Source organism: Molothrus aeneus, chromosome 5 (genome assembly GCF_037042795.1).
Source record: "Molothrus aeneus isolate 106 chromosome 5, BPBGC_Maene_1.0, whole genome shotgun sequence".
Lineage (NCBI taxonomy): Eukaryota > Metazoa > Chordata > Aves > Passeriformes > Icteridae > Molothrus > Molothrus aeneus.
Window position 1 is genome coordinate 18,919,945 of NC_089650.1, and position 13,409 is coordinate 18,933,353.

The window sequence follows — 13,409 nt, forward strand, 5'->3', positions numbered from 1 at the left end:
GTACTTTCCTAGTGCAGGCATATCTCTTGACATAGGTACTGTTAGGATATCAGTTTTGTAATGGATACTTATTTCATTCATGAAATAATTATTTGAACAGAGAAAGCATGTGTATTTGATTAGACAGCCTATTTTCTCAGCCCAAATAATAGGGGTATTATTTCTACTATAGTAGCACAATAGTAGAAATGGAAAGAAAGCATGTGGTAGTTGAGGCACTGATTTGGCACAGAAGAACATGGCAAAGCAGTGTTTCCAATCTTAGTCTCACAACCTTGGTGATCCTTCTAACAAATCAGCTATCCACTTATCTGAGGTAGAAATCTGCCTTTTGTAAGAAAAGCAAGGCTTTTTTCTGGTTGAGTGCAGAACAAGAAAATACTGCAGAATCATAAACATTCTTAGTAGGTTTAGCATTATTCTGTCAGGTTAGTATTATTCCTAGCTGTAATGTCTAGTGGAGAGTAGTGGAATTGAGCTGCTTTCAGTTTGATTTACTCATCTTACAGCAGAACATTTGCATAGACAATCTGTCTAAGAGTTTCTGTCAACTTGTTTTCAAGAAGCCACATTCCTAGATAAACAATGAACATGTATTTTTGCATTGTGCCATATCCTCTGTCTATTAAAAGCTGTACCTGCATTGTATCTAGATTATCTTTCAGGACATTTGAAAAAAAATTAGGATACCCTTTCTATGATTTTCTTGTCAAAGCTATGATATGTAGCAGAGTAGCAGATCACTCAGAAAATACAGTTCAGAATTTTGTTCTCCTGGTCCCTTCTGATCAAGAGACACTATATCCCCTCTCAAATTCTATTATGGTGCCATGGAAAGGAGCTGGGTGAAGGATTTACTTCATTAAAATGCAATGCAATGCAGTTACTCTCAAGGCTGATGATTACAGTTGTAAATAGAGTTTTATTTTGAAGGATGCTGGATGATTTTTGCTCCATTCAGATGGGAATTTTTGTTCTTGGCAGCGGAAGGAGGAGAAGGAGGCAAATATGTATTGAACACAAAAATGGCAGAGAATCAAAGACTGAAATGGAGAGGCAAGGATGCACATAACAGTTTTTGACTAAAAGGCAGATAAGCTGTGTTACAACTTAGCCATATTGTTAAGAAATCATGGTTTCCTCATCACTTTCTTCCTGAAAGATTGTCAACTGATGTTATATAAATGCTTTGTCACTACAGTTTGAGTAAAAGCCAGGGCAAGCCGTTACCTTGTCTTTGTATGTGGCAAATGTGGGTTGTTTTGTGCACATGAAGCCAAAAAAAATCTCTGGCCTTTAAAGGACTCCTGTCTTACTTTCATTGATCCATCCTTCAAATCTCATCTGTGCCTGATGCCCTGGTGTTTGACAAGGCTGATTTTTCTGATGATACATTCTGCTCCCATTTTAAAATTTATTCTTTAGCTCCACCTCCTGGCTCTTGGTCTGTGAAAAGGAAGATCCTTGGGAATCACAGAGCCTCAAGAAGGGATCAGAAGTATTCATCCTAGTTTACAAATATTAATGTAGAGGTATATATGGGGACATTTTAGCTGAGGCAAAAGAGTCTTTGCTGTGCCCTGTCATACTGGCTTTCAACAGAGGCAAATATTTTGGTGGAGGGTGGACAATGGAATATGTGGCTCATAGTTTCTGCTTTTTCTTGGGCTTTCAGTTTCTCAATTGTGGCAGTTTTGAGACATGACAGACATCACAGAGCAGTGTCTCTTTATTACTGTTTCCCCCTGGTACTTCCTCAAACCCATGGGGGTGGGGAGGTACAGCAGAAATCGTCTGACATTGAAACATTAAAAAAAGATCTCTGAGGCCTTGCAAAGGAGTCTTGTTTCCTGCAGGAGAATTACTTTGACTTCGTGTTCATCCTATTAAACCAGGAAGTGCCCAAGAAGTAGAGGAATAGATCTTAGTCATCTGGATTTAAGAAGAACAATGTCTCTTCCCCGACAGCTGCGAGAAAAGAGGTAATGGGTTATATAGCTTGCTCCTGCCTCCCCACAAGCCTCATGTAACTCCTGATCTGTTTGGTTAATTTGGATGCAAACATCTTTGGTGATTCTAAAAGGCTTCTTGTTATCAGAACAGTGTGTAACTTCCACACTATTAGGCTGCTTAGGGTCAAGCAGACCATTTCTTTTGCTGGAGAGGACTTTCTTCTTTTTGTGGGGAATATTCACAACCTAGGACATAGTGGGTCATTGTCCTCTTTATAGCTGCAAAACAAGTTTCCCTTTTACTGGAGTTTGTGATGAGTGTTTGTGATATGACTAATTATATCTCTTGCTCTCCATAACCACATCCTTCTTCACAGTAAGGGGTAGTATTTACAGTATTGTGGGTGGTGCTGATTCATGGCATTTTCCTTGTACAGCAAACTATTGCAAGATGTTGCATCATTGCTTCAGCATTTCAAATGGGCTACGCCTTGTGGAAGCCCCTGGTTGGGATATTCTCCTAGCAGAATAAACTGAGACAGCTACCAGTTTTTGGTTTTGTACTATCAGAATATTTAACATTTTGTCAGCTTGGGATTTTTTAGATGATCCTTTTAGAAGTCTCTCTTTATCTCATTTATTATTCTATTTTCCTCATTCTAGATGCTTTTTACTCAGGTGTTAATATAAATACCCCTCTGACAACACTGAGTTATAAGACTGAAGCAAAGGTGAATTTGTCTGCTGCTTGTCAAAATTGTTGCACCAAGGAGAAGGTCATAGAGGAAAAAGCATCTGCCAATCCATGCTTTTTTGTAGTGTGGGCAGTATAGACTAGTAACATGACTGAGTGGTCATATGGCTGCTTGTTAGTAATCCCTGTTCCAGCAGAGATTCTTCCTTCTCACTTCAAATCCAATTCTTTCTAGGATCTGCAAAGCTTATTCTAACCTTGCCTACTAACATGAGTTCCTTCACACACTTTTGACATTTTCAAACAAGTATCTTTGTGCTTCAGGTTATCTGCTGAGACTGGGGGATAAATGCCAAGGTCGTAGGTTCTATCCCCGTGCAGGCCATTCATTAAGAGTTGTACTTGATGATCTTTGAAAGTTAGTCCCTTCCAACTCCAAATATTCTGTGATGAACCTTACCTGCTGTGACTGGGAGGTCTCTCTCCAAATATTTGATAGCCTAGCCTTATTTTTCCAAGCCTCTTCAAGAGTTTGCTTTATTGTGATGTCATCAAGAAAATTTTACAACATTTTGACAGCTGGTGTAGGCACCAATAGTTTTCATATAGAAAAATACTATGCTTTTGTTTCTTTGTTCTTTTTCTGTTTGTGCTTATCCTGTTGTTTCTTTTCTTATATGTATGTGGTATATTTTATGCATCTTGCACAGAGTATAAAGTTTTTAGGATTTAGTTTTGTGCTGTCAGTTTCTACAGCACCTTGCATAACAAGCTCTTTTCTCAAAACTGTTTCCTATATTCTACAGTAATGCAGTAATAATAGCAGCATAAATCATGATGTGTAATGATCTCCTTAGAATAGGATCCACTGATGCAGAGTTCTTTCTGTAAATCTCCTAGATTAAGGAAGGATTAAGAATGCATCCACAGCTGATCACATTTATCAGGAAAAGCTTAGCAGTTCAAGTATTTGTTTTGTAGTCCTGTTCCTTGAGCAAGCCTAGGAATGAGAGGGGTATTTTTCAGGCATAATGAATCTTCTCAATGGTGACTGATTTATGCTGAATTTATTGAAATTTGACATCTCAAGATCAGACCTCCAGAGGAAGAGACTGACACCATGAGTTTCTAATATCTTGGTTTTCATATTAGAAAATGTGATATTGCCTATCTTTGCTCTGTGTGGCATAGGACATCTCAAAGGCTATTACCAATATGAGTAACCTAAATCTTCTGTTCTTGCTTCACAGTGATTTTGACCAGCTTCCAGATGATGTACCTGTTTCAGCTAATATTGCAGATATTGAAGAGAAGAAAGGCTTTACTAATTACTATGTAAGAAGGGAGATTTATCCTGCCTCTACATGCCTTCACCAGTGACTGGTTTGGTTGTGGGAAGCAAAATGCACTTAATCTGGTGTAATTGCTTTTTGGTGTGAGTAGTTCCATGTGGAAGATTTCTCAGTGCTTTATTTTTCAGGAATGGAGTATAGTTATCCCAGATTCAGTCTAAAAATTTATTTTCTGAATGAAATGTAGGAGATATCCTCTAACATCATAATTTTTCCTAATTGATTTGTTTCCTGTTGGAGTGCTGTATGATTGGTGAAGATAGTGGGAAAATAACTCAGAGGGTAGAAAGGGAGAGTCTTGCTTCATTATTCCATGGTACTGGCAAGTTAGGATGCTCCCATCTTCACAGAAAGAAGCATATTAAGACACGAAAGAGCACACAGGATGGGAATAGTTGGGAAAGGCACTAAGATTTTCTGAAGGTTTGAATATGCCTATCTCAGTCTGACTTCTGCTGGAGACATTGCTCTTAAAACACTTCCCACTGCAGAATTCAGGTTTTTCTCTGGAATAGAGTGATGTTTGGTTGCTCTGTTTTTATGTTTTTTGAAGGATCTGGCTGCAATGTGACTCAGAGGTCAGTGCGTGGAAATTTTGGGTTCCCTTAGAGCAAAGCAATTTTGTCAAAAGAAAAATAAAATAGTGGTTGAAGGAGGTCAGACAATAATTTCTGCAACTGTGTACATTAAAGTCAAAAAAGAAGTATGAATGCCTTCAATTCTGAAAATCAATTCATTTAAATGTCAGTCTGTCTTCAGATTTAGATGTCCAAGGCATCTTATTGTAAAATATTTGTGTTTGTCTTCGTAATGTATTTTGCTTGTCACTGAGGCAAAGTGTGCAAGCATAAAGTTGAATTTAGTAATTTCATGTTTCCTTTTAAGATCATATAATATAAAGCAGCCATAGGGACATGCCTCATATGCAAGATGGACCCACACAAATACCTTGTTATATCCTAGTTCCCGAATTGGCAGATGCTTAACTGAAGGCTTGCTTTCCTCTCTGCTCCTAAGAGGATATTCCCACTAATGGAGCACAGATCTTATGTTCCTATTTTATTCCTCACATTCAGTTGGTGAGTATTTATAAGTATGAACACCATCCGGAATCCCTCTTCTCTGTTTCAGATGTTTGTCATTGAAGTAAAGCTTAAAGGTGGTGGCAGATACCTGATTTTCCGGCGCTATCGTGAGTTCTATGCCCTGCACACCAAACTAGAGGAGAGATATGGGCCAGAGAGCAATAACAGCCCATTTACCTGCACACTCCCTGTACTGCCAGGTAAGCTGTCAGTACCAAACCTTTGCACAATTAGCAGCTTTCTCAGCTTCAGGCTGCCTGAAGGAGGAATGCAATGAGAGAAGTAGTTGTGACAAGGAACTAATTCCTGGCTGTGGATGCCAGAGAAGTCATGTTCCATTGACAGCCCCTTCACTTGTAGTAATGTTCATTTAGAAACCTAAAATCCTTTAGAAAAGATGTAAATTTTTTTTCAGCTTCTACTTCCTCCTGACTGCTTCATTTCTCTGACAGCCTCTTTTTTGCTTTTTTTTCTTCAATAACTGTTACAGGTTTTATATTTTCCAGGAAAAGTTTTTGTTGGTGCCAAAAAGGAAATTGCTGAGAACAGGATTCCTATCTTAAATGTCTACATGAAGGTAAAACTTAATTTTAAAGTAAAGAATGCAGTGATCACTGCAGATACTTAGCCATTGAAATCAGCTAAGGTAGACAGTACTTTTTGGGTTCTAAGTATCTGCTTCTCTGTTCTGCTTTCCTGAAGACACAGTGCCCACACTGTGGTACAACCTGAAGTCCTCTTCCCCAGATTGTTCAGACTGTGGTGTCTGCTGGAGTATGCAGTTCACAAAGGGTCTTCATATACAGATAGACATCCTTACCAAAACCCCCCAAGATGTGTGAGGAAATGGTGACTCTCCAGGTGCTGCATGAATACAGAGTTGGTGTCTGCATCCAAGGGATTAGGAGAATGGTGGGTGGGTTGTGCTTTACCCCACCCACCATCAAGTGCCACGCAGCCTCTTGCTCACTCCCTCCTTCCCTAATGGAATGGGGAGAAGAGAACAACTGGGAAATGGTAAAACCCACGGGTTGAGATAAGAACAGTTTAATAATTGAAATAAAGTAAAATATAATACTAATAAATAATTGTAATTAGAGGGGAGGTAACCAAAAATACAAAGAAATAAAACTAAAGAAGAAAACAAACAAATGATGCACCATACAATTGCTCACCACCTGCTGACCAATGGCCAGCCAGTGCACTGAGCAGTGATCAGTGGCTCCTGGGCAGCTCCCTCCAGTTACATACTGGGCATGATGTTCTATGGCATGGAATATCCCTTTGGATGGCTCTCCATGGAATATCCCATGGACCGGCTCTTCTGGCCATGCTCCCTCCTGACTTCTTGTGCAGCTCCTCACTGGCAGGACTTGGGAACCAGAAAAGCTGTTGGCTTAGACTAAGTAAGCCGGTAGTTAGAAACAACTAAAACATCTGTGTGTTATCGACATCATTCTTGTGCTAAATCCAACACACAGCACTGTACCAGCTATTAAGAAGAAAACTGACTCTCTCACAGCCAGAATCAGGACAGGTGGGCTTCTGAGAGTACCTGAATTACAGTGAAGATGCAGCATGCATCAAGGAGAGATATTCTTTGTGTGCAGGTTAACTGAAGACCTGAACTTCAAATCAGTAAAAGTCTGAAGCACTGGCCAAGATTTCCACTACTTAAGACTGCCTTCTTTCCACAGTCATTCATGTTCCGAAAAGAAAAACAAAGAGCAATTTAGTTCTGCAGTAAATCAGGTACAAAAAGTGTGAAGCAATACATTGGCCAACTCCAGGAGCAAAGAGGAAAGACTGTCAGCTGTTCAGCTGTGTCCTGCTGAGTGAGAAAAGAGAGGAGGGAGCTTTCTGGCAGTAATGAATATCCTTCATGATCCTGTAGGTCAGAGAGGCATATTTGTAACATGTAAATAAATAGAGAATTGGTCTCTCCCACTGTTACACTCTGCTTCCTGCTTGCTCTTGGCACAGAACCTGCTCTGCCTCCCTGCTTGGGTGTTGATGGATGAGGACGTTCGGCTGTTCTTCTACCACTCAACCTTTGATGGCGAGCAGGTGCCTCACAGACTGAGACGGCTTCGCCCACGGACACGCCGAGTGTAAGTGATTGACATGTTTTTTTCAGCATTGCTTGATGTAAGAGACGCTGTCCAGTTTTGGGGAGAGAGAGAGATGAGGATCACCACTGTGTTTTCCAAGTGAATCCATGAATCCCTAATATGAGGGTCTTTGTGATGGAGTGAACACAGACTGTTTCTTGTTTTCAGTTATCTCAGATTTTTTAAGTGGATGTGGTACTTGCATTAAAGGAAAATTCCAAAATGAGAGTATTTGCCTTTTTAAAAATACTGTCCAGCTCTATCTGCCCATATTTCTTTAATGGTAATCTCTATTATAATGTGCAGAATATACAGGCCAAGCTTAAGGACATAGGCTTGCACCACTGAAGTCAGTGTGAGTTTTGGCACAGAATTCAGTGAGATCTGGTTCAGGCACTAAATGAAACTGAATACTTAATTTGTTCCCATCCTTTGTCTAAACAGAGGCCTGTCCTACATAGCAGCATTGACACCCCTTTGGAGAACTGCTAAGTAGACGTCATATTTCATTACCCTTCAGATAAATTAATTCTCCTTTCAGCATTCCAAAGATGGGCTCGCTTCCTTTTCACCTGCCTCAAACAGTGCAAAAACTGCATGAGTATATGATGGCAGAGTTTGAACTAAATGCCATAAATGCTAGAAACAATGATGCCCAGAAAGCAGAGTAGGGGGACTGAGCAGTGCTATGGAAGAGAGGTCCAGAATACTGACTGTATTGAAAATTCCATCTGTTCTCAGGAGCAGACACCATCAGATTGCTGCTGCTCTGCACTGAAACTGAGAGAACTAGGGCAGTGTCATTGCATCCATATTTATTTACTTCAGTGCTGCACACAGATTCTCATGCAGTTTCTCTGGTGGTCTATGGCTTACATGCCCCTTAAAAAGTAAAAACACAGACACTGCACTACTGATTGTGTAGCATTTTTAATGACTTAGAAGGATGTTTTCCTCCCTGTTGTCTCATTTCTTTGCAGTAAGAGTGTTTCAGATCAAGTGCCTGTTTTTGATCGCACCGCAGCTCCACGGGCTGAGGTGAGTACTCTGCACAATGTGTCACAGGACAGGAGATTAAACTCCGGTTTACTGTGGTACCTCATCCATCAGGTTGCCATTTTCAATTAGAGCTTGGGGGAAGAAAGTGAAAGAAACAATTGATTTTAACAACAGGGAATGAAACAAAGGATGGAAAGAGGTGTCCTGTTCCTCATCTCTTGAGTAATAAGAAGGTCTATGGTGAAATCAGAGTGACAGGAGATTCAAAACTGAGACACGTACAGTTTACTGCCAAATGGTCCACATTTGCATAGTGCTACCCATAAGTTAAATCTAAAACAGGCATAAGCTTCAGCCTCAGTGTCTTCAGCATATGTTTAAAGGCTTTGCAGGGGAGGCATCTTATTTTTGTATTTTCTGTAACATAAATGTATTTTCTGTAACAGAAATGCCCATACTCTTGTCTTTTGTGGTATATTTTCTCAGTATTAAGCACATGAGACTGCTTTGTAACCAGTATTTGTCCGAGCAGGTTTTTGCTTCCTGAAACATGTGATTTGCCATATAAGATTAAAATCCCCAGGCATCTGCTTTGAGTTTTGTTGCTTTTGTTCTTTACACAGAGAGTGATAGGTCTTGGAACAGTCATATCTCTTGGGTTTTATCTATTAATTTATTAGTATTGAATATACCTACCAGAACTTTTCAATAGGTGAAAAAAGGCTTTTGAAAGGGCTAATAAGTAGACACTAGCATAACAATAGCATTGTTTTGTTTGTTTTTTATTAAGAGAACTCTTGGCATAAACAAGATCAAAAGAGCAATTGCAACACAGAATAAAGAGCACCTTTTCATTTTTGCTCCTCTAGGACCATTTAAATGACCATGTTTCTCTAAGGACAATAGGAGAGATGTGTATTTTTGATAACACAGCCACTTTAACTCTCTAACCTTTTGTTAGGGTGATAAGCATGTATTTGCCTCCTTTTTTTTTTTTTTTTTTCCTGAAGAGGGCATCTAAACTCCATTTCAACAACACGTCAATTTCCCAAGCTTTCCCACATCTCTCAGTTCAGCATCCAGACCTGAAAGCTAGATGTAAAAGCAACAGTTAGTTACCCTTAAATTAAGACACAACATTTCTGCAATTTTTAAAGGCTCTTTGTGATATTTTGCAGCAAATCTAAAAGCTGTAAGGCTGCAATGAGAAATATTATATTTTTTCAGTTCTCAGGATTTCAAGCTGTCAATTGGCTTTAGCTCTGTTGTCTTACTTGCTCTTAAGTATTTTCAGCTTATGTATATTGATCTTTCTGGTGCTCAGTGTTCTGTCACTTTAAGAATCCTTTTATGTAGCTCTCTCAGGGTCATGTTTATCCTACTGCTTTCACTGCTTCTTCAAAGCAGTTTTGTGTGTGCTGAGTAGGAGAAGAGATTGTGAGAACTGCAGACTACGGTCAAATATATGTGACCTTATCCCAGAAATACATATGTGATGACAAAGTGCACACTGTCTTGCTGCTTTATGCTTTCTCCTCAAGAACACAACAGAAAGATTTGCTTTTGTAATTCTGTGAATTAATAATTTTGAGGTTATTACTTTCCATAGGCACTGTTTGATTTTCCTGGAACCAATAAACTGGAACTCAGATTCAAGAAGGGTGATTTGATCTATCTTCTCAGCAAAATAAACAAAGACTGGTTGGAGGTAAGACTGCAATAGCAGTACTGAATTATTAGCATACCTTGAAATATATGAGTAGAAAGGGCTCTTCTGATCCTTGTGACTTGCCTCTTCCTTTCAAGGAGAAACTGTATCATAATCAGGTCTTATTGTCAAAACTAAATCCCTGATTCCAAATTAGTAATTGTTTGGTTCCTTGATGGTTTTTAGCTTACAAATGTTTTGCCCTCCAGACTTCAGTTTTCATTTGCATTTGCTTCTGCTGGAATGTTTTTAAATTCTTTGGAAGTGATTAGAACACAGAAAGGCCACAGAAAGGAGATGGAAACTCCATTTCAGCGATTAATTGGTTTCTGGCCTCAGGGTGAGTTGATGTATGCTTCATGCTTCATACCACAACACACGTCAGCCTGATTAGGGAGAACTTGGGTAATGCAGCAGTGCTCTGAAAAAAGGATGAGGGGAACATACTGTATGTTTGCTGATATGATATCTCTGCTTGCTCAAACACCACAGCCTTCCTTTCTAGCCATCTGACTTGCATTTTTTACACACTGTTTCACTCCCCTGCCTGGTATTTGACTGTGTAATTGTATAACCTTTTTGTAGGGATGCCATCAGGTCACTTCCATAGAATTTCTTTTCTTGATTATAGTGGAAAAATTCTTACTGTTGTTTCTATGTAAATTAATCGAATTCCAGAACTTATTGCATGTGGCCAAAATGGCATGGTTTTCTTGATTCTAACATTTCCTATCATTCCAGGGAACTGCTGATGGTGCCACTGGGATTTTCCCATGTGCTTTTGTGAAGATAATAAAAGATTTACCACAGCAGGAAGACACAGTTAATAAAGTTCGCTGTTATTACTATGATGAGACTGTGAGCACCATCAGGTAGTAACAAAATAGCCTTCAAGTTTGCTGATGAAGAAACACCAACAATTCTCTTGTCATGATATGTAATGAGTATATGTGTTCTAAATACAGGGATATCTCAGTGGAAGAGGATCTGAGCAGCATTCCATCATTCAAAGATCTAATGGAATTGATGAGGTACAATGCAAGCACTTGGCTGTATATTTGATGCTTAAACATTTGTCAAGTTCATTCTGGTTTGAGATTTTCCACATTCTACTTGGTCAGCTCCATGTTTTACGTATGAAATACTTTTCAAGTGTCTTGAAGAAGTTACACTTTGACTTGGCCTAGGGTCATCTGTGCAGACACTAGTCCTTTCTGGGATTGTCAATGAGTAAGGAATGACACACACTTCTGACTCAATTGTGATGGGTAGAAATTTCCATTTCTTGTACTATGACAAGAGCCATACCCCCATAAAAGCATCTTTTGTCTAGTACATTTCTTCATGATGTAGGACACGGCCTTCTAACACTTGTTAAACTAGATTAATCTGGTGTTGAACATCAACAATTTAGAACATTAAATATTAGTAAATACTGGTAATAGAACACCTGTTCTAATATTCTTACACTCCTCAGAAAGAGCAAAAATAAGTAGGCAAAAGTGGGTGGTAACCACAGTCAGCTCTTTTGCATGGTAGTTCTATAAAACACACAGATTAATTGTGCCATTTATGTGGTGTTACTGGAAATGGTTCTTGGTTCTGGTAGATTTCTTAGCTTAAACACAACACAGCATGAATGTGGCTATATGATTTCTAGTACTGCTGCATCAAGAAAGCCAAGATACCCAAGGGTTTGTGTGACTTTTATTAAAATTAATTAGATTGTCAGTATATTATTCATCATGTAGCACCTCCCAGGCATTCCTTGATTTCTTGGGATCAATCCATTTCTTTTCTCCCAGGCAGGAGTTTAACCAAGAAGACATTGTTTTGAATTACCGGGATCCTGAAGGTGACCTGATCCGCTTGCTCTCCGATCAGGATGTTGAACTCATGGTGTCTCAGAGCAGAAGAAGTCCCTCTGAGAAGCACTTCTTCCCTTGGAAGCTGCACATCACTCACAAAGATGACTTGGGTGTCTACAACACTAGTCCAGGAACAGGTGCTACTCAAACAGTAGGGGAGATGTAAGTGCTATATAGATATCCCTCTCTGCAGGCAGTTTCCTTCAAAATGTCTTTGAAGTGTCCCTGAAATGAGTAATTTTTAGTGATATATTACCTTTCAGTGTAAAATCTGTACTTAGTTAACTTCTTCAGCTTTTTAGCACACATCTGCAATACAGACATCTACATAGAGACCAGAGAAAGTGAGTAATAGAGAAATAAAATCATGGGCCGTGTTTACAAAGCAAGTCAGTGTCAGCCTGCAAAAGAGGTCTCCTGAGCCCTTGGACCTGCTCTAGTTTCTGTTCTTACTCCCAAGACTAGTTATTTGTCCAGAATGTCTTCATAAGCTTTTGTTTTTTCTCTAGACTCCCATAAATTTCTCTTCATTTGCTGATCTGAAGGTTTGTGGGCCATTGGAGTCTGACTGGGTGTTCAGAGTTTGTCCTCAGAGGATCAATAAAACTTTTTTGGATTTCAGTGAAGAAGTTTCAGCCCATCTTAGCTTTCTTCTTTTCCACTGACCAGTATATTGAATTCTGTGAATCAAACCTAGTACACCTGTGGTCTTCCTTTTAGACCTTTATATAACTGTACAATCTACTTATTTTCATGTTCTAGGAAAATGTGTAGGATATCCTACTCAAACAGCATTCTCTTCTCTATCTTCTGCTTTCTGACACTGCATTCAAAGTAGAACTAACAAGAAATTACTGTATCAGATTCTTCAATGAATAAAGTTAAATATTAGTTTGTCAATTTTTATTTAAAAGTGGTTTTTTGGGGGGGATCGGCTTCTTGACATTATTTTATTAAAATATTACAAAATGTAACTTCCTACTTCAGAGGCATTGTAGCAATGCAGTTTAGAAAGGAGATGAAGTAACAGCAATGTGATATTACATGTGATACGTAAGAAAATGCATTGTAAGTTTGAAGCCTAATGGCAGGTATGGACTGCAAAGTTTCTGGTGTGCAGGATTCTTTGTTACTTGTTCCTGGAGTTCAACAGAGCAAGTGGCACTCAGAGATTTTCAGTGACAATTGGATCCTGTGATGTAACCAGCAACTCATGCCAACCAGCATGTCTCTCTCAAAATGGAGGAACATTTTCAATGAGAATGGAAAGGGAGGAAAAATGTCTGCTAGGGAGCAACTGTCCTCTTTTATAAGGGTGCTGGAAGAACATAAACACACACTGGCCTTTGAAAATCAGGGCAGGATGATCCCCCTTTAAACTGCAATGCAAAATAAATCCTTCCCATCCAGCCAAGTTACATATTCCCCTAACTGTCTGCAGGTTTTATATGGACACCTTCTCACACACAGTTACCCCAGATATTATCCATTTTCTTTTTCTTGCTTTGCATGTTTCCCTTATTCACATGATAGGGGTTTTTTGGATTTTTTTTGCTTGTTTATTGATGCAGTTCTGATAAGAGAATAAGTCTGCTGCCTGTGGTTTTGGTCAGTACCATGAGGATTGAGAGGAGGAGTAG

General features: G+C 39.2%; 1 protein-coding gene across 1 annotated transcript; it reads left to right on the forward strand.

The window, feature by feature from the left end:
- Positions 1–1,891: 1,891 nt before the first annotated feature.
- Positions 1,892–12,620, forward strand: NCF4 (neutrophil cytosolic factor 4). Its single transcript, XM_066550302.1, has 10 exons — positions 1,892–1,982; positions 3,897–3,981; positions 5,130–5,283; positions 5,590–5,660; positions 7,067–7,194; positions 8,175–8,232; positions 9,803–9,901; positions 10,643–10,773; positions 10,867–10,932; positions 11,707–12,620. The coding sequence occupies exons 1-10, from the start codon at positions 1,951–1,953 to the stop codon at positions 11,933–11,935; spliced, it is 1,053 nt and encodes a 350-aa protein (XP_066406399.1). The 5' UTR covers positions 1,892–1,950; the 3' UTR covers positions 11,936–12,620.
- Positions 12,621–13,409: the final 789 nt, after the last annotated feature.

Bases quoted from the DNA above. Each gene is read 5' to 3' on its own strand.
- NCF4 (XM_066550302.1), top strand. From the start codon at position 1,951: ATGTCTCTTCCCCGACAGCTGCGAGAAAAGAG. The intron at 3,982-5,129 runs GTAAGAAGGGAG...TCTCTGTTTCAG, and splicing joins AAGGCTTTACTAATTACTAT to ATGTTTGTCATTGAAGTAAA. The intron at 7,195-8,174 runs GTAAGTGATTGA...ATTTCTTTGCAG, and splicing joins CGCCCACGGACACGCCGAGT to TAAGAGTGTTTCAGATCAAG.